This window comes from Bombyx mori, chromosome 12 (genome assembly GCF_030269925.1).
Source record: "Bombyx mori chromosome 12, ASM3026992v2".
Lineage (NCBI taxonomy): Eukaryota > Metazoa > Arthropoda > Insecta > Lepidoptera > Bombycidae > Bombyx > Bombyx mori.
In genome coordinates this window covers 11,932,366-11,954,219 of record NC_085118.1, presented here as the reverse complement: position 1 = coordinate 11,954,219, position 21,854 = coordinate 11,932,366, and the positions used below count along the sequence as shown (strand labels likewise).

At 39.7% G+C, this 21,854-nt stretch overlaps 2 protein-coding genes across 3 annotated transcripts in view; one reads left to right on the top strand and one right to left on the bottom strand.

The window, feature by feature from the left end:
* LOC101743783 (alpha-aminoadipic semialdehyde synthase, mitochondrial) overlaps positions 1-19,150 on the bottom strand; it is a 46,444-nt gene extending 27,294 nt beyond the window's left edge. Inside the window, exons 1-7 of one of the 2 annotated variants that reach the window (XM_004926487.5) lie at positions 18,908-19,150; positions 17,554-17,880; positions 9,864-10,010; positions 8,965-9,141; positions 7,567-7,719; positions 6,799-6,945; positions 6,195-6,273 (exon numbers count right to left, since the gene is read on the bottom strand). In XM_004926487.5, the coding sequence (XP_004926544.2) occupies positions 6,195-6,273; positions 6,799-6,945; positions 7,567-7,719; positions 8,965-9,141; positions 9,864-10,010; positions 17,554-17,628 (778 nt within the window). In that variant the 5' untranslated portion in view covers positions 17,629-17,880; positions 18,908-19,150. Of the gene's footprint in view, positions 1-6,194; positions 6,274-6,798; positions 6,946-7,566; positions 7,720-8,964; positions 9,142-9,863; positions 10,011-16,607; positions 16,717-17,553; positions 17,881-18,907 lie in introns of those variants that run through there. The other variant, XM_062671545.1, reaches the window with a different exon arrangement.
* LOC101746844 (ethanolaminephosphotransferase 1) overlaps positions 12,536-21,854 on the top strand; it is a 31,789-nt gene continuing 22,470 nt past the window's right edge. The window contains exons 1-4 of the mRNA XM_012690691.4: positions 12,536-12,873; positions 20,155-20,273; positions 20,346-20,414; positions 20,705-20,897. Coding sequence (XP_012546145.1) covers positions 20,223-20,273; positions 20,346-20,414; positions 20,705-20,897 — 313 coding nt within the window. The 5' untranslated portion in view covers positions 12,536-12,873; positions 20,155-20,222. The remainder of the gene's footprint in view (positions 12,874-20,154; positions 20,274-20,345; positions 20,415-20,704; positions 20,898-21,854) is intronic.

Sequence of the window (21,854 nt, the reverse complement as noted above, 5' to 3'; positions counted from 1 at the left end):
ATAATTTAAAAGAGAATAGGGTGGTAAAATCGGAACAACTACTGAAGCGGTACGCAAAGAGAGGTCATAGAAAATTTTTGTTTACGGATGAGAATATTTTTACAATTGAGCAACATTTTAACAAACAAAATGACCGTATTTATGCTCAAAGCTCTAAGCAAGCTTCCCAATTAGTCAACAGAGTGCACCGTGGGCACTATTCGACTTCAGTGATGGTTTGGTGGGGTATTAGCTATAAAGGAGTGACTGAGCCATACTTTTGTGAAAAAGGTATCAAAACATCGGCACAAGTGTATCAAAATATCATTCTTGAGAAGGTAGTGAAGCCCCTTAACAACACCATGTTCAATAATCAAGAATGGCCCTTCCAGCAAGACTCAGCGCCAGGTCATAAAGCTCGGTCTACGCAGTCTTGGTTGGAAACGAACGTTTCGGACTTCATCAGAGCTGAAGACTGGCCGTCGTCTAGTCCCGATCTTAATCCGTTGGATTATGATTTATGGTCAGTTTTAGAGAGTACGGCTTGCTCTAAACGCCATGATAATTTGGAGTCCCTAAAACAATCCGTACGATTGGCAGTGAAAATGTTTCCCGTGGAAAGAGTGCGTGCTTCTATTGATAACTGGCCTCAACGTTTTTTTTTTTTTTTTTTTTTTATGATTGAAGGATTACTGGTGGCCCGGAGGCCTTTCCAGTTTCACCAGGACAGGTGGGCGAGCAAAGGCTCAGCCAGGAGGGGTGGGATTTGCTAACAGCTACCCGAGCGCCTCCGAAGGAGACCTAACAACTCAAGAGTAGCTGCTTCGCGAATGAATCTACTACCGGATCGGAATCGCGACCCACTGAGAAGATCCGGCGAGAAACTCAGCGAGCTGATTCATGGGTTAGGTTGCACGGCGAACTCTTTGTCGAGTTCGACGAGTACGGTTACCGAGGTCCCTAAGCCTGCTCCTAGTGTTAGAGCTGAAGGCGTCTAATGCAAAGGTTATTGGATCTGATGGATCCGTAAGGACGTGTCTAGGGCGTCGACGGTGACTGGCTCCTGCATGATCAGGATTCGGGGAGTAGTCAGCGGCGGCTACGATAAGGCGATTATCATGACGCATAGCCTTATCGAAGTACCGTTCCGACGCTGACTTCATGTATTTCTGTAAAGTGTCACCTTGTTCCGAAGGGACATTTTACTCCGCTTACAGATCATGGGGTAGAGTCTACCGAGAATAAACGCGGCACGGTCACGGACTGATTTTATATGCGGGCGGAATGTCATCGATGCATCCAGGGTAACGCCCAGGTACTTGACCTTCCTGGCCCAGGGTATGGATTGACAAAAGAGAGTAATCGGGGGTGTGAGATTCCTCCTCCTAATACGGGAGGAAATCCGTGTGGAGCTTCCCCTCTGAAATAGCACCGCAGTACTTTTCGCTGGGTTGATGTCTATGCGCCATTTTCGGAACCACTGTCCTAGGGCTAGGGCTGCGCTCTGAAGCTTCTTCGCGATTAGGGACTTGTTTCTACTGGAATAGTAAACAGTCGTGTCGTCGGCGAATAAAGCTAAATGGGTCGGCGGCGACCAGGGAATATCGTTAACAAATAAGCTAAATAGGAGGGGTGAGAGGACAGAGCCTTGCGGGACTCCAGCTGTGAGAGGTCGTGGGGAGGAGCGGGTTCCCTCGACTCGATATCGAAAAGAGCGGTTCGACAAGAAGTCCCGTATGATGAGCACGAGACTATCCGGCACACCCATGTTGAATAGTTTGAAAATCAAACCGTTGTGCCAGACTTTGTCGAACGCTTTTGCGACGTCGAAGAAGAGAGCTCCCGTGTATAACGGTTTTGGTCGATTAAGCCCCACAAGAATGTGCTCCGTGAGGCGGTGCACCTGTTGAACGCATGAGTGATTTGTACGGAATCCGAATTGTTCATCGATGAGAATGCCCTTGGATGAGACGAAGTCTCTGAGGCGTTTGTAGAGCAGACGCTCATACAGTTTGCCTAGAGACATGAGGAGGCTGATCGGGCGGTAGCTCGTCGGATGATTTTTTGGTTTACCGGGTTTATGTATGCCGATAACGTCCGCTTCTTTCCACACCGCGGGAAAGATACAGTTCGCCATAGCGGCATTGAAAATAGATGCCAACATCACGATGAGTTGGACGGGTAGAAGTTTAATAACGCGGTTGGATATACCGTCGGAACCGGGAGCCTTGCGAGGACGTAGGTCTTTGATCAAGTCTTTAACTTCCATCGGGGTGACGGGTGGTAACGCATCCGAGGGTGGCAAGGAGGCTCTGCGTTCTACCTCACTGTCTACTAATTCTACATGAACAGGGTCCACGGATTGAGTGCTGGGCGTACACTGGGTTTGCAATGTATCGGCCAGCAGCTCTGCTTTTTCGTCATAATCGAACGCCGTGAGTCGGCCTGAGGGGCCTACGAGGGGGGGCATAGTTACTACCGTATCCGATTTGAGAGTACGAGCTAAGCGGTAGTAAGACCTTTTGGAGGGCGCGAGTCCTTCTAAGAAATCAGACCATCTGGCATCTCGGACTTCGGCGATGCGAGACTTTACGTCGCGTTGTAGGGCACGCATTCGAATACGATTTTCCGCGGTAGGATATCTGTCGTAGGCGCGTATTGAGGCGTTCTTAGCTCTTAGGAGCTCCCTAATATCGTCGGACAATTTGAAGCGGTGAAGGAAGTCCTCCACTACAACTTGTTTCGATGACCTATCTAATGTCGAGGTGATATGTGACGTTAAGATGTCTATGGCTTCAGCGGTATCCTGAGGAGACGGGGTAGAGTCCGGGCTAAACGGGAGCGATGGTGGATCAGATTCAGCCAGGCTGACGCCCAGCGTGTGCCAATCCACCACAGTCCTCGTGACGGGAATGGAATCGGGAGCGCGACCGAGCTTCATAACGACGGGACGGTGGTCTGAATCTAACTCTGAAACTACTTCGATCGAGTGTAAGCGCAGAGTTACGTTTTTTAATAACGCTATGTCGAGTATATGCGGGCGATGCGCGATATTTAGCGGGTAGTGAGTCGGGGTTAGCGGAGCGACGATATCGAAGGCGAGATCATCAACTAACGCGTCAAGCCGCCTGCCATTCGGGGTTGTGGTGTGTGAGTTCCACCTGATGTGTTTACAATTTAGGTCGCCCGCCAGAATGACAGAGCTTCCCATGCCGAGCAGCGCCTCGATATCACTGCTTAGAACGATCTTATCCGGTGGAAGATAAACGGACGCGATAACGATCGGCGCGTGTCCCGTCAGTGAGATTCGGCACACTGATGCTTCGATATTAGCGAGCGCGGGAGGATCGAGCGGGACGCAATGCAGGGCTCTTCTATAGTAAATGACGGTGCCACCACCACGAGCAGAGAGCCTGTCGTTCCTGACCATGTTATAGTTCGCGATTTTAGGGTCACGGCGCGCGGGCTTAAGTAGGGTCTCCTGCACTAAAAATATATCAATTTGATGGTCACGCAAAAAGTCAGAAACCTGATCACGTTGATTTGCGAGACCGTAAGCGTTAAAAAATCCTATCGTTACGGATAGGGGCTTTATTCTACTTATATACGCCATTGATTACCGGCGGAGTGAGGGGAGGACGTACGTATTTAATGACGCGTATACGTCGGCGTATTCTTGCACAACGGCGATAAAATGTTGTGCAGTGGAGGCAGCGCGAATGGCGTCGCCCAAAGCGTTAACGCGCTCAAAGTTGATCGACTGAAAGAAGTCGATCGCTAAAGCGAGATTGTCGGACGCGGTCGGAGGGCAAGTCGCGGGAGAGGGACGAGTCGCGGGGGCGGGACGAATCGCGGAGGAGGGAGTTGTAGCCGTGTTCGTGTACGGCAGCGGTTTCGCCCAGGCCGAGACACTGGGCACCGGCGCCGGAACGAACGCTGGCTTAGCCTGCGACACAGAGGGTGCCGAGGCTTTGATGTCTGGGCCGGAAGCTCGGAGGCGGTTTTGGCGGGCGACGCGGCGATTTATTTTAGGGGCTCGGGGGCATCCGCCGTAATTTGCGGGGTGACCCTGTGTTCGACACAGGACGCAGCTAGGCGGTTCCGTCGCGGTTTTTTGATCGCGAGTGCATAGGGCCGTGGCGTGATCGCCTAAGCACTTGACGCATCGGGGACGCGCGTGACAGTTACGGGAAGAATGCCCGTATAATTGGCAGTTATGGCACTGGCTAGGTGTGCCTTTCTTGTGTGGGGTTTCGACTGCGATTCCGGAAAGGCTACAGACCGTTCGGATGTTGAATATTTGCTTACCCTCGGGGGTACGCTGGAGGGCGACGAGAACCATATTATATGGCTCCCTTCCGCGGCCTGTGTGCATGCGGTGTACGGAGTTAACCGGTAGGCCTTGTTCGAGAAGGTCGGCCTTGACGAGCTCGGCATCCAACTCTTTAGGGATGCCACGTATAACGGCACGGAGTTCGCGCTCCTCCTGGAGCGTATATGTGTGGAAACTTATACGCTCCTTACGGAGGTAAGAAGAGAGGGCCCTATGGTCGTCGGGTGTTCGAATCTTAATTTGAATGCCGTTCGCGAGGTTACGGGCATTCGTGAAATTGATATTTTTGGCCTTAAGGGCCAGGGAAACTCGTTCCCAAGCTGCCTTCTCTTGAAGGATTACCGGAGGAGGGCTCTGGGTTTTATTTTGTGCCACCGGACGCGGCGACGGAGTGGCACGGGCTGGAGGCGCAACGGGAGTCTGAGGGCGGGGGCGCGACGCGTTCGCGGCTTTGTTAATTTTAGCGGCCGCGGGAGCTCGAGACTCCGCGGCACGCTTCTTACCCTTTTGCACCAGGGTGAATCCATCCGTCGATGAGGCGGGGGCGAGGTCGACCTCCATCTCCGAGTCAGAGTCGGAGGACGAGGAGGCGGGCGCAGGTGACCTACGAGTAGGTGTTTTGGAGAGCGCGACGGAGGCCGCGGATGATCGCGCTGCTGGAACGGTGACCACGGCGGACGACGCAGCAGTTTTACTCGCCAGTATAGGCGACGCGGGAACGGCAGGCACGACGGAGGCTGCGGTGCTCGATGCAGAAGCTTTGCACGCAGGTACAGGCGACGCAGGAGCAGCGAGCTCGGCGGAGTCCACGAGAGGGCTCGCGGTGTGATCGGCCTTGAAGGCCTGAAACTCGGAAGTGAGCTTTGGGTAGCGAAGCCGGAGAAATTCCGCAAATACAGCGTCCATGATGTCTACGTGCCCAGGTGGGGCTACCCTGGGTCTTAGAAAACACTCGCCTTGCGGCGAGGCCCCAACTTCTCGGACCTGAGCGGTTCTATTGAACACAGGTGGCGATGCGGCACGATTACTACAGGACAAAGAAAAAACACAACAAAACGGAAATAACAAAAAGAAACAAAACAATTAAACACTTCCAGGAAGACAGTTTGTCGGCAGATGTACCACGAACACAGAAATAACAAAAGGAAACAAAACAAATAAAAACTTCCAGGAAAAACACTTGGTCGGCAGATGTACCACGAACACAGGCCGCGCGAACAATGGCCGGGCTAACAAAGGCCGGGCGATCGAGTGGTCGATGAGCACGTCCGCGCGTGACGGGTGCCTCTATCGGAATGGCCTCAACGTTTAAAGGACTGTATTGCAGCCAATGGAGACCACCTCGAATAACTTTTTATACTTTAAATTGTTTTATATTTATGTATTAAACTAACACACTGTAAAAGTAATAAATGTTATTTGTAATATATTTATTTTTTATTTTTATTGTAGCAGTATTTATGGCCAGACTAAGTATATATATTATTCATTTTGATACATGTCTTTTGTTTGTCTGTAAATACCGTTCAACATTATTTTAACTGATAATACATGGTAAAACTGTTTGTTTTTACATTTATATGATTGTCTTTTCTTAGGATTGCAACATATTAAACAACAACAACAAAAAAACGTTCAGAAACTTTTTTCAATTTAAAAGGCAGTTAGTATTATGTCAAAAGTATTGAATAGCTTAAAGGTATTAAGAATAAAAAGTTAATACCAATACAGTCGGATGACGGTGAAGTATTATTTGCATACATATTATTAAACATTAATATTACTATAGTACCGTGGTCTTCTGGGATTAATGGACTAACAGATTATTTTTATATTATATTCTCATATTCAAAAAATGTAATACATTTTTAATGATACTTACTCCCGTGCTCTGCGACTTTCCTCAGCATCTCAGGCGGAACGTATTCGTGTGGGAGTTCTTGAAAGATTTCTTGACTACCCTGTCATACAAAACGAGGGCCTAACTTGTACTTTACAATTTGTGAGCCGCTACGTTAGTTTATTTATTTATTTTTTATTGCTTAGTTGAGTGAACGAGCTCACGGCCCACCTGATGTTAAATGGTTACCGGAGCCCATAGACATCCACAATGTAAATGCCGCCACCCACCTTGAGACATGATTCTAAGGTCCCACTTTTAACTACGGCTACCCTACCATTCAAACCGAAATGCATACTGCTTCACGGCAGAAATGGGCAGGGTGGTGGTGCTTACCCGTGCGGACTCGCAAGACGTCCTACCACCAGTAAAAAATCACATATTAGTAAACAAATGCACATTTTGGGGAGATTCAAGATGGCGCACATGCCGAAACATATCTTACATTTAATTCACTACTAGTATAAAAATGTTTCCAAAAGCTCTCTTCGACTGACTATTGAGAGCGATTGATGATTGCACACGAATAACCTATTGGTGTTACGGCATTATTTAGTTATTTGAAAGGTATGTAGTGTGGTGGTACCTGCGAGACGTTTCCGGATCCCGTAAATACGAATGTCAGCGGTCCCAGGGATTTGGGCATCATTCCTAAGGCAACTTCGTATCCCGCGTCCCGGATAGCTTGGCGGGCCATACTAGAATTCCGGTAGTTGTGAGCGGGACCTATATGCTGGGAACATCTTCAATTAAATAAAACGGATGAAATAGCATTGATATTTTGATACACACCCTCTTACACTCACTCACGCTCAGACTCATTACACACAGAGGGTACATAAATACATTCATTTCAATATTTTTTGTTAATTTTTATATTTTTAAGCTCACATTTTGTCACTTTTATGCAAACCATGAATTTCAGTGTATTTCTTGTCTATTAACTTTCTATTTTTGTGTATCTGAAGTAAAGCTGTTGTATTCTTTGTACGAGGAGCACTGCTGCTTGAGATACAGGTTTTATCATCTAGTTCTCAAGCACAGATGCACACTATGTTTGTGTTTCTACTTCTATGTTAATAATAAATAAATAATTTGAATGGAAGAAACATCAACAAATAAAATTTCAACGACAACATTTTCGATACACTTGTTATTTCGTGACGTAACAAACCAAAATTTTATGATCACGACGAGTAATGATGGATGTATTTTACATAATTATATGATAAAGCTCGTATAAATAATTATAATCGTAACAAATATTTCTTTATCATTTAATTGTGCTATTTTCCATTGGATTTCGTTATCAGTTGTTTTCAAAATAATCGTTATCTGGTCACCTAATCCTTACCATAAAGGGAGTGTGGTGTCCGAGAGCCAATAGCCTCAGACCGAGTCCGTGCAGAATGTTCACCATTCCTGCAACTCCTGCGTACTTCCCGAAGGCGACTACCCGATTCCCCTTGTCGTCCATCAACTTCTCGTAGTCTATTAAACGAATGTTCTGAAAATTGTAGATTTATTATGTATTGTTTGTAATTGTGTATATGTTGTTCCATATTTTGTGTGGCGCATTTACGTTGTCGATGTCTATGGGCTCCAGTAACCACTTAACACCAGGTGGGCCGTTAGCTCGCCCACCCATCTAAGCAATTAAAAAAAAAGTTAGATGAGCATACGTCCCACATGATGGTAAGTGATTACCGTCTCTCATTGACATCAGCAATGCCGGGGCCAGAGCCAAGCCGCTGCCTACCGCCTTAAACCGCTTTTCGCGGCTTTCCAGTCCGTTCATCAAATCCTAAATACAGCCAGTTTTGTTTAAGGGTGCATCTATATATTTATCGACCCACAGAGGTCCACATCTGGATATAGGCTTCCACTAAGGCTCGCCGCAACGTTTGCTCTTATGCTGCCTGCACTGTCATCGATTTACCTTATTTATGGGGGTACATCCATGCTACGTCTTCCGATGCACGGTTGTAATTCGACAATGTTTGATCCCAGGCTATATATTCTACAAACAATGTGCCAAAGGGGCATACAATTTAATGTTTTCCGTAAGCTAATAAACTTGTTTGGTTAACACTAATACTAAAGTTGTTATAGGTGTTAATTTTAGTATTGAGCTTAAAGAATACATTTAAGCGATATTAAAGTAACCTTCTAGTAAGATTAGTAATGTTTTTAACAAGAAGAAAAATTTGCTAAGAAATCGTTCGTATAGCGTACAATTTGTGGAAGTAAAGTTCTCAAGGAACTATAGAAAGTGAACTACTTGGGTAGTCATAGACTATATAGTTTAACTTAAGAAACGTTAGAAACTAGGAAAGCATTTTATTGTTTCGAGAATAACGTTTTCACTTGTTCAAGGCACTTCCTTAAGATCTTCTTTTTACCAGATTTATCTTCTCCATTTATGCTACACTAGGTTAAACAGTAAGCTTAAATTACTTCTACACTGTCACTGGTGGTAGGAACTCTTGGGAGTCCGCACGGGTAGCTACCACCACCCCGCCTATTTCCGCCGTGAAGCAGTAATGCGTTTCGGTTCGAAGGGTGGAGTAGCCGTTTTAATTAAACTGAGACCTTAGAACTTATATCTCAAGGTGGGTGGCGCATTTACGTTGTAGATGTCTATGGGCTCCAGTAACCACTTAACACCAGGTGGGCTGTGAGCTCGTCCACCCATATAAGCAATAAAAAAAAATAAAAAAAAAAAATTTACGATAACTTTAATATGACCAACCTTTGCCAGCATAGCATCCAACATTGGCATGTTGGCTTCCTGTGCCTTGATTGTATGAGAGAAAAAACAGTACGTCTTGTTAGGTATAAGTAGATCAATAGGAGTTTGCTTCACTCCAAATATAACGCTGGCTTCGCTGATGTCCTCCTGCACTATCGCCCCAGCATTTATGTAAGACTGCAAATGAAGATAGATCACGAACGTCATAAAATTTAATGGTAAAGTCTAACAATGTAAAACTAAATTTGCGCAGTATATTTTTGTTGATTCTTGTATATTGATCTATGTGAATCAAGGTTCAGTATTTTATATGCGAATATTTATAAGAGTACTTTCAATTAACTATACTATCATTACCACCTATACCATTGTTTTAAATAATTTTCAAAATCCATAATCTTATTTAAGATGCATATTTTTATGACGTATTTATTTGTTGGTTTCACGTTGTGATGTCCAGGATACGAGAGTCACTTAACCCTAGATGGTGTCTGGATTTTGGTCAATCGTGTACAATAGTAGGGCCACTTCTCGGAGCATATTAACAAATAGCCTTGAGAGGCTATTTCAGCGTAACCTTAGCTAGTAGGTGAGCTGACGGCGCTCAAACCGGAGTGATGCTAACACTGAGCAAGAGCAGTGCTTCGTAGAATCTACCACCGGATCGGAATCGTGACCCACTAAGAAGATCCGGCGAGAAACTCAGTGGGCTGTGTCTGTGGGTTAATTTGCTCGTCGAGCCCTTCGTCGCAAGCGACGGGTTCGACGAGGACGGTGACCGGTGCTTGTGGTACCTAAAAGCACCGTTAATGGATCGGGAGGATCCGTAATGACGTGTTTTGGGCGATGATCAAACTGCAGACACGATGTTTTGTTTTCGGCAGAAATCTGAATGCTACCTGCATAGGGTATGCTCGCCGATTGGAGGGCTGGACGATGACCTTCACTCCTTCTCTGACGAGACTTTTCACGTTCGATGGTGAAAATGGCGCTCGTCTTTCCCATACTGACTGATCTTCTCTTCTTATCGCGATTACTCGACGAGTCTGAAAAAAAGTTGAGTAAATTGAGTTTAAAAACAAAAACAAAAGAGACGCTTAACTAGAAAACCGAACTAACAAATAGTTCAATCTTTTATCTTAAACTGGTCAGGATATCAGAGCGAAGTAATAAAGTTATTGCATTGTCATTGGCCCTTGATGAGTCTGTAAATTTTCAAGTTAAAAGGTCGTCTTGTTTTCGGTGAAAATGACGATCAAAGGTTCCGTTACATACAATCAAACATATGTACATACGTACATACATATATACATACCAAACTAATAAAGGCCTTCTAAAAATGTTTATGACACGCCCACCGTGTGAAATGTCTGAATTGCTTTGTATTACTAGAGTTGAAACCGACCCAATAAAACAAGGTTTATTACAAGCGAGACAAAGGTATTGTTCCACTACATTTAAAATTTTCAAAAACGATGAGGCTTGGAATTTGATATAGGCACGATGATGATTCGTATCCACACAGACTCAAAGACTGTTTTTCTATCGACATAGCAGCAGCAGTATGACAGAAGAAATTTATAGCCCACCCTAACATAGGACTTGTGAGGCGCATGTGAAATTATCTCAATAGACAGAACAAAGGCTTTTCTAGTTTATTTGAAAACTGTTTGATTCACGGGCACTGCGAATATCAGAGCAAAATAAACCAACCGATCGAACTGTAATGTGTATGTCCCACGATCACAATTTTACTGGTGGTAGGACCTCTTGTGAGTCCGCGCGGGTAGGTACCACAGCCCTGCCTATTTCTGCCGTGGAGCAGTAATGCGTTTCAGTTTGAAGGGTAGGGCAGCCGTCGTAACTATACTGAGATCTTAGAACTTATATCTCAAGGTGGGTGGCGCATTTACGTTGTAGATGTTTATGAGCTCCAGTAACCACTTAACACCAGGTCGGCTGTGAGCTCGTCCAACCATCTAAGCAATAAAAAATAAAAAAATAATGAAGGATCTGTGTTCACGTATAAAGACGTGTATATAATTGGCAAATTATCACTTATCGATAGCCACGTTCTCCTTAGTGACCGCACTTGAGGAACGACCTTCATGAATCTTATCATGTACAAAAAACGTGACCCTGATTAAATTCGGTAAACAAACATCTATTACTTCACAATTCAAAATGCTACAACACTAAATACTGTTTTGGATTTCAAGACCGTGGTCGTACTCTTAAATAATACGAAAAAGATAACCGACTTCCGAAAATAAAATGAGAAGATCATCAATGTATGTACCTAGTCGAAGATAGTTCAATATGTATTACGGAAAACTCGAAAACTACTGATCAGATTTTGATAAAATTGATCACGAAATGGACCTCATAAGCACCATATTTCAAATAAAAAATAATAATCAAAACCGGTTAAATTTTTAAAGAGATCTGAGGTAACACTAATGAAAAAGTATAATTCAATTGAGAACTCCCTCATTTTTATCGGTTAACTGAAAATTTCACTACACCTGAAAAACGGAAGTCAGCTGAGTTTCAGGAGATGGCTAAGAACATAAATCTTTTCATTTAATGGCGAAAGAAGCTACGAGAGGGTTTTAATAAAAATCGAATATAACCCTGAACTCGGTTTTGTAAATAGTGCCCATCTTATCTTATCTTATCCGTGATTTTACGAACGGGGACTACGATTGCCCAACGCTTCAACCCTTTGGATCATTCCCCTGTCCTGTATATCCAAACATCGCCCGGATAAATCCTGCATTAGTGTTTGGATATAAAAATCTATGGATAGACATATTTGTTCAGGTAGCTACTGTCCAAGGTGTTCACGACCGTATCATCAACACTTAAGGTCACACATCTCCGACATTGGACTAGGATATGTTTGCAAAGAAACAAGTTCCGAACAATAAATAACATTCGGATTGTCGGTATACCGAGCAATATCACCCGCTCGGTGCAAAAACTTCCCACTGTCTGTCTGTTACCCCTAAAAGCACTTAAATTTTTATGCCGAATGTCTGAAAATATCAGAAAAAAGTGCGCAATTTTCCTAATTTTGTGAGTTAAGTATTTTTTATTAATCAAGCATAAAAATAATAAATAAATAAGGAAGAAATAATATATAGTAAAAATATGTAGGTCTGCTTGTATTGAATTATAGATATTTACACACGGTGACTGTGAACCAATTCTCTAATTATAGCTTCCATAAGTTACAATACAACCATTCGCAATTTCAAAATACGACCATCGCTTGGGTCAAATTTTATCAAGGGTTATGATAAAAATACAAAAAATTCAGTTGTTATCGAGCTTGAAAGCAACCGAGTGCTGCAGTGGCTAGCTCTTGACACACCCTAAAGATAAGAAAGTCAATAAGGCAAAGCAACGAATTTAGATAACAATCGATAAATATTTGAAATAATCCATTTATTTTTATCGTGGCAACAATTTATCGATACTAATTTTAATACGATTCGTTTTAAGAAACTGTTAATAAACAAAAATGTCTTAGATTTTTAATAATTCTATACGCATCGCCTCCTTGGTGCTTAAGGCTATCATCACTAATCACAATAACAGTGACAGCTTTGAAAACTTTACATAGATTTAAAAAAATTGTATACACATTGTAAATAAAATACCAAAGGTCCATTATATTACGAGAAGATAATTTTTCATCATAATCGTAATTAACATTTCGATGACTTTAAAGTCGATACAGTTTCGTGCAGAAGCTTATCAAATATGGCGTCGGAGTGGAAAATCACAGAGAAATATTGTTTGTATTAGTTAATTCAGAGAAAATCCTTATGTTTACGTTTACAGATAACAGTTTGATTGTTATTGTGCACGTATTCATATCACGTGGACTTCGAAACGACTCAGGTAAAATAGAGATTAAGAAATTGTTAAGCATTGTGAGCCCCGTCAAAGCTAAAATGGCTAATAACGTGCCCAGCATTTTAGATATTAATGAGGCGACAGTAACCATTTAAGATCTGACTGACCGGTATGTTTTTTTTTATTGCTTATATGGGTGGACGAGCTCACAACCCACCTGGAGTTAATTGGTTACTGGAGCCGATGGACATCTACAACGTAAATGCGCCACTCACCTTGAGATATAAGTTCTAAGATCTCAATATAGTTACGGCTGCCCCACCCTTCAAACCGAAACGCATTACTGCTTCACGGCAAAAATAGGCAGGGCGGTGGTACCTACCCGCGCGGACTCACAAGAGGTCCTAACACCAGTAATTGCGCAAATTATAATTTTGCGGGTTTCACTTTTATTACACGATGTTATTCCTTCACCGTGGAAGTCAATCGTGAACATTTGTTGAGTACCTACGTATTTCATTAGAAAAATTGGTACCCGCCGGCGGGATTCGAACACCGGCGCATCGCTCAACTCGAATGCACCGGACGTCTTATCCTGTAGGCCACGACGACTGTATGTTATCTTGAACGGTAAAAAAAATGCTCATCTATAAAAAAAATACCAATATTTCGTACGATTTATCTCGCGAAGAATTCACGTGTGGAGAGCGAAATGAAATTAACTGTCTGCACGTGTGGCATTTTTAGATCACACCGTAGCAAGGGAAACAAGTAAATATTTCTTTCAGGACTTACTGTAATACCGGTTACTCACATTTGCATGAATACGCAAACCCGCAAGTGTAGGAGGACATTTGCAAATGATTATGCAAAGTTTTCCCTGCATTCGTGGTTTTCCAAGCTGTCGGTTTTTTAACAGACATCAAAGCGCGCGAACCGCGATCCTTCGCGTAGTCTCCCACACATTCGTGTGACCAGTTGTGCCCAGGATTGCGAAGGCAACGGACATTTCGCTATTTCCATAGATCGTGACGTCTACTGTGTAGCGTATCTTCATCAAAAGAAATCCCATAAAAACAGCATGGCTGTTAATGATGTCTGGGAAAGAATTCAAAACTCTTTTTCTCTTCAATGTTCTATTGACGAATTAAAAAGGAGGAGAAATTCGTGAGACATTCGTAAACAAGTGTAGGAGGAAGCGCAAACGGGTTCGCAAATTGAGTACCGAACCCAATTTTGCACAGCCGCTAAGTTTGCGAATGAATGTTTGACGGCCCTTCATAATAGCAATGCATAGGTTTCGGTGTAACTGTTCTTAGTTTACACAACGTTGATAAGACCGTTAGCGAACTCTTCAATTTGATTGATTCGTTTTCTTAAAATGATTTGTTAATTTTCAAATTAAATTTTACTAAGGTTATCTTGGCTCCACAAACCAAACCACCACAACAAAAACCATTTTATTTTATTTTAATATTAATACTAATAATATATAGGACATACGTTCGAAATTACTGCGATGATTTGCACATATCATTTTATAATAAAGATTAAAGTTCTTACTTCGGTATCGGTAATTTTATCATGTCAGTAGAATAACCTACTTCATAATATAATAAACATATTAGTATCGGTGTATATAATATAGATCATGAGATAATAAATATTAATTCAGATTTTTTCTTTAGTGCTTCTTTCCACGTGTATGACTGCTCTATAAGTAGTCAAATAATTTCAACATCTTAAGATTAAAGCCGCGATTATGTTTAATTAAAATTCATTTTGGAGAACGTCTGTGTATTCTAAAAATACCGCGAAAGTTTTAAAACACCATTTTTACAGAGTAAACATTTACCAAATTTGCATGCATAGTTCTTAAAGTGAATGTTACAAGCAGACGTGCGCTTGTTTCACCGGCGGCTCAAATCAAGAAAATAAGCTATTATTATACGAGGCTGTATGTAAATCTTTTCATTAAAATACCACAATTAATACATATTAGTTAATGAATAAGGTTAAATGAACATGTTGAAATTGTCTATTTAGGCGTTCTTATTTCGCTCATTTCGCTCATTCTCATTTCTTTTCATTTTCATTAACTAATATTTGCAATTATGAAATACTATTTTATGTATGTATACTTCGTTTTATTAACAGCGTTATAAAAATATTGGCATAGACCGATTTTTAATTTTAAATTCTGTGGCTTAAAAATTTAATAGTTATAGGTTAGCTCATAGGGATTTTTTTGTTATTGATCGAATGCTAGACGATCAATAGGTAAATATCGCATCTGTATCAGAATTCATTTACCTATATGTATCAATGTATTCAATATCAATGTGTAAGTATCAATTCATATGTATCAATAGATCAAGAGACACCATAAGGCTAGTTTTGATAAGTTTAGCGTCTACTACTAGCACCATTCCTTTAGTATTTGTGACAAGTGAAAATAATCAAGGTATGTGACTACATTTCAGAACTTCACAACTCAAAACGAAATGCTTATCAAACCATCATTAGCAGTTAAACTTCCACTATCCTATCCTATCTATCGTAAAGGAATATATAATTGAGATTTCGATCTCCGGTGGGTTTCAGCATTCAGGTAGAATTGTCTATGGGCTCCGGTATAATATGATGAGCCGTGACCTTGCTCACCGATTTATGTAAGAAAAAGTATTTAATTTAGCCACCTAGTATTTTTTGGCACTAGTATGTATTGATGTACCTATCGCAAATTTTTATCCTAGGTATCTCTGCAGCAGACACAAAATCGAATAGCGTTAAAACCTTCCGGTCGTTTGTATTATTTATTATGTTTTCCTGGTTCACGTTACAGCTGGTATCTAGGTATATTAATGTCATCTCCACATCTCCGACTATCTTATTGCCCATGTCCTGCGCTCAGTGTAAATTTTCGGTGTTTTTCATCGTGTTTACATACAGAAATGGAGCATCTTTAACAAGAAGATTATTCAAGAACGTAATAGTTACTAAGCCATAACGGTCAGCCGATCTGGAGTTCGCGATATTTTAGGACAAGTGTTTCTCATCTCTCACCGACATGATTAACCGTTCCCCAAAATTTACCCACCGCTAATGTTCCTGTTATGATTCCATTATTTAACTAAATTTAGCGGTGTGTTTGTTGCGACCTCTATGTTTTTAGATATTTATAAATAACTAGCTGACCCGGCAAACTTCGTAGTGCCTCAATCGATAAATAAAAGACCTAAACTTTTGTATAAAATAAACTTAAAACAAACAAAAGGAATCCGTCTGACGGGGGACACATCAAAGGGAAAACAAAATTGTTATTTTTATTTATTTCTGAGTATTTTCAAATTTATCTTCCTTTTAAACCTTCTCTGGACTTCCACAAATAATTCAAGACCAAAATTAGCCAAATTGGTTCAGCCGTTCTCGAGTTTTAGCGAGACTAACGAACAGCAATTCATTTTTATATATACAGATAGATAGATAGATAAAGCCAGTATTAGCGTCTCTACAACGAAAACTATAAGCGGTCGCCATGACCATAATCAGCTTAAAGATAATTACTTGAATGGTCCGTATTATGCTTAGAAACTTTACACTCGAGTAGTTTTGTAATAAAATTAGATTAGTTTTTTATTTATTAAATTACTAAGAACCAAAAGTTTTCCTTTGATTAGTTCATAGATTCGACCGTCAAATATTCATTCATACAAAAACAAACGTTTTTCTCGTTAGTGATATTAATGTACGTTAATAAACTAAGCATTGATATTTACCAAAGAGTTGACAAAATTGGTCTTAATCAGTCCATTCATTGGTACATCTTTGGTTTCTGCGTTCGTCCATATTTTCAAGATCCAGTTAAAAATATGTTGCAAGCGCTTCGTAATCTACGAGCAATTCGACACAACTCTATAATCCCAATTATTAGAAAATAATGTAAACAAAATCATCACTATCCATTATCGGAAAGACCTTGTCAAAATCCGGATTTATGCCAATCACATCTTCCCCCGAATTCAGGTCAAGTATATTTTCTCCAGAATTAAAAGATCTTAATATTGTTAGCACCCTTAATATTGTTCGTCAATTGAATACTGAAAACCTACTATTGATTTGTAGAGACAATTAATATCAGCTTCAGTTAAAAATGAAAAAGTCCTAAATTCCGACTAAATATTTTCTGCCCCCAAGTACGCCTTTGATTTGCTAAATCACAGATGGTTTTTTCCCTCACTGAATCTATTTTTTTTTACATTTGTTATGCCTAAGTATTTTTCAAATATCGGCGACATTGTGGCTCTTTTTAAATAATTTTACCGTACTTCGACATACCTACTATCTATACTTCGGTATAGTAAAATTAAGCTGAATTCAAAATAATGAATGCCAGTCCACTTGCAACTTGCAAGTGACCGATAACTGTTTGTTTAATACACACGTTTCTAACGCTTATTTTGTTTAAATCTATGGTTTTGTAAAGTATAGATTCTGTTTAAATGGTTTTTAAGTTCTCGCATAATTTTCAGACCGAAATTCAAGAAAAATGCTCCAAGCTTTAATAAATTGTATATTTCAAATGGTAACAATCCAATTTTAATATCATATTATGTTCAATATATTTAGTATACCTACGATTTTAAATCTGTAAAATTACATAAAATAAATCATCTAATAAACGCAAAAATTTGTTTAAATTCGTTAAAAAAATCCATAACTCACCTTCGTCGAAGAATAAAAAGCAACGTTTTGAATTATTTGACCCTTTGAACGGAGAGTCGCCGATTTGTGTAACATTGTAATTTAAAATTATCAAACACTTCACAGTGAATTTAATTGATAACGAACCAGTAAACCACAGTACCGCTTCTGGTGAACTGTGTTTATATTCTATATGCGAAGCTACTTCAAGAAAACAATCAGCTCGGCATTATCACTTCAACGATAGCCCGCCAGTTCGCCCCGAACTTACACGTCAATAAGTGATTTTACAGAACGAGATTGCTACGTAGTGGATTTATAATCGTGTTTATTAGATAAATTTGCCTCCTATCAAAATTATACAGATTAAATACTCTATTCTAATTTCTAAGCTTGAACATTTATCTGACAAATTAAAGACTTAAAGTATTAAAGAATTGCACAATTAGTTCATTGTGTATATGAGCATTAGGAATACGGTGGTAATTCGAAGAAAATAAGATCCAATCACCTCGTTTTTACCATCGCGCCACCTGAGCAAGCTCACCCATACTACCAAGAACCACTGCGTTCCCAGATATATTTTCTGCCACCTAACATCTGGCTTTGGAATGAATTTCCCTCCACAATGTTTCCTGAACGTTGCGCTGTGATATGTATTTCTTCAACTTATATTATTCGGATAATACTTAGCGGTAAGCAGCAGTTTTTTTTATTGCTTAGATGGGTGAATGAGCTCATAGCCCACCTGGTGTTAAGTGATTACCGGGGCCCATAGACATCAACAACGTAAATGCCACCACCCACTTTGAGATATGAGTTCTAAGGTCTCACTATAAGGTTTCACTATAGTTACAACGACTGCCCCACCCTTCAAATTGAAATGCATTACTGCTTCACGGCACGGAAGCAAAAAATCTTATCACGAGAAATGAAGATTCCCGCTAGGACTCTGTCGCATATTATAAAACAAGACCTGAAGCTCGGTGCTTATTGTCGATATACAGGACATGCCCTAAATCAATATTTACAATTCAAGAGAGTGGATCGATCAAAACGCCTTCTGTCGCGATACGCAGGTGAAAGGCACAGAAATTCCTCTTTACCGATGAAAAAATTTTCACGATTGAAGGACACTGCATTAAGCAAAATGATAAAGTGTACGCTCACAGTTATAAAGAAGCTGCTCAAGTGGTCGGAAAAGTACAACGTGGTCATCATTATGCGTCAGTGTTAGTTTAGTGGGGCGTGTCTTATCAAGGAGTCACAAAACTACATTTTTGTGTAAAAGGAGTGAAAACTTCAGCCAAAGTGTATTTAGATACAGTCTTGGTTCATATAAAACCTCTGAGCAATAGACTTTTTAAAAACATACCGTACGTGTATTTTCCAGCAGAACTCTGCACTTGGTCACAAGGCATAAACTACCCAAGCCTGGCTTGAAACCAACGTTCCGGACTTTATAAGGGCTGAAGACAGACCATCGTCTAGCCCAGACCTCAACCCTTTAGACTTCAAACTATTGTCAGTTTTAGAGGACATAGCCGACACGGCGACATTGAGTCTCTTAAAAACCTTAGAGCAAGCAGTGGTGAAATTTCCCTTGGAAACAGTACGTGAATCTATAGATTCATGGCCAAACAGATTAAAGGCCTGCTTAAAAGCTAAAGCTGGCCATTTCGAATAGAATTTTTTACTTAATTTTTTGCTGAGACTACAAATATGTATGTATAAGTTTTAATAAAATTATATTACTTCATTTCAAAAAATGCATTATCATTTGTAACCGAACTTTTATGGCTGGACTAGGTATATTGTGAATTTATGATTTAAGAATATGGACCTTGATGCACATCAGAAGAGACGTATTAAAATTAGAATGATTTCCACTTAAGGTAACTGAAGCTTATTTACAGTTTGCAAGTTATGAATCAGTCTATCCAAACAATCCATTTGTCGGGGCACCTCCATCCCATGAAGTACCACTGAGAATCTACAAGGATATTGGGATCATTGACGTTAATATACCGAGCGATTCCCAATATCCAAGCTCATGGTCACGAAAGGCAATAGTTAAGAAGCCTTATGGAAGTTAGGGATTCTTAGCTAGTCGAGACAGTGTCAAGTTGAAGTAACCCGTGCCTAATAATGCAGTAATGCATTTCTATTTGTATATGGCCATTATTCTAGGGATAGTGCTCCAAGAAGTCAATAGAAATGGTACTTTCTCTGCGTAATTTTCGGAGTCATTTAATGTTTAACTTAACATCTCGCTCTTTTTGCACAATACTCATAGAAATAGCTTCAGGCTCTTATTTAATATAAAAAATATCCTATTGTTTATATTTCTTGTCCATTTCTAATTACACAAATCAAACAAAGTAATAAAGTTATGTATTTATGAATGTGCACAAGTTTCTTCATATTTATCGGCCTATAAAACAAATATAATATAATACTTGGCTGTATGTGGTAGTGTTTTCTTTGCCGGTCTAAGTGTAAAAAAAAATATATATTCTATGGGTAGTTGTCACTTTGAGTTGAGCGTGAAGGTACCGTTTCTCTGAGAAACAATACGAAAAATAAAAATAAAATTTTAAATATAAAGACAACTAATTCTAGATTATTTGACAAATCATACAAAGATGTCAGTAAATTAAAATATAATAAGAACATACATTTCGAACACCATGGTTCGTTTCCTGTCTGAGGATAAATTGAAAGGGTTCGAGAAATACAAAGTGAGTAAAATGGTTTAATTTAAAGCCTTTAATTAAAATTGCCTTTTTAATTGTAAAGCTGATTTTTTTCAGTACAACTCAGTGGACACCAGTTTACTCAGCAATTATGTTATGCACCCTTTTTGGAATTGGTGCGTCCAAGTAAGTAACCAACTAGCCTTGATTAAATAATTGACATGCTGTAAATCAGCAGTATAAAATTCACTGATTTTAGTTTTATAAATATTTACAAACTCTTGAAATTTTAACTCGATTAATTAAGCAATAAAAAAATAATAATAATAATAATTATCAAAATATTTTTTTCTATTAAAATAATACCTTTAAATATTCAAACAATGTTTCGAAACTAAATGCATCCTCATGCAAATATACATATAAAAAAAATTGCTTAATACACATTCGCACTGTAAATAATAATTAATTTGCAGTTTTGTCCTGTGTGGGTAGCACCGAACTTGCTAACGTTTATGGGCTTCCTCCTCACGGTCCTTAATTTCTTGCTTTTCTCATATTATGATTATGGATTCTACGCTTTGACTGGAGATAATGCTACCAAAGGCAGGATACCACCTTGGGTGTGGGCCGCGTCTGCTGTGAATCTCTTTGTTGCATATACTTTAGGTGAGTGAGTTAACAATTAACTTTAATTCAGTAATTAATAATAATTTGTATAAAACACAAAAATATAATAACTAAGTTAATAGTAAGTGTAAAGATCAAATTTTGATTTACAATGTGTTATTATCTTAGTTTTTTCTTTTTGTGTCATAAAACAGTTCAAGCTTCTAACACAGCCTAAATTTCGCTTTTATTATTTTCATTGTAGTATTTTAAAGTATTTAATACTTACAGTTTGGTTTCATGACATGGTTACTTATGTGATTCCAGTGTTATGTATTGAAGTTTGAACATGATGCTATTGACTGCACTAACTTTATGCAAATATTTAAGTATTGGTATTTACTACATACAGAAAGAAACTAACAATATATTGAAGCCTGACAGTTGTTTTGACTTTGGGTTTGATCTCCAGAAGAGGTGGTAAATGTGATTTAACAATCATAACTGGATAAGTAAATTAAACATCTGAAAAAACCAAGTATTTACTAAAAATAAACAATAAGTAGAGATGAAATAGAATTTTCTTTCATAATTGATCAAAGAATGACTATAAAATGAGGAAAATACATGAAATGTTTGAAAAATATTAATGAGATTAATAATAAGACAATATCACTCAAACATTTTATATTTAATTATAGTAAATAATTGAGTGGTTAATACATACCTAGTCAGGTCATAAGTATTGTCACACAGTAAAAACTTTTTTTTTAGAATGCTGGCCACAAAAAAGTTTATCGAATTCGAATTTCGAATTGTTCATAAAAATAAAAATGTATACGTTTAGAATTTTACTCATTTTTAAATATGGAGTGGACGCTTAAAGAAGACCGTGTTGCAGTTACTGCGTTGCATCGTTGCGGTTACGCGCCAATTAAAATTTTTAACATACTGAAAAATTTGAATATAACCAAAAGATTCGTTTATCGTACCATCAAACGATACAATGAAGACTCT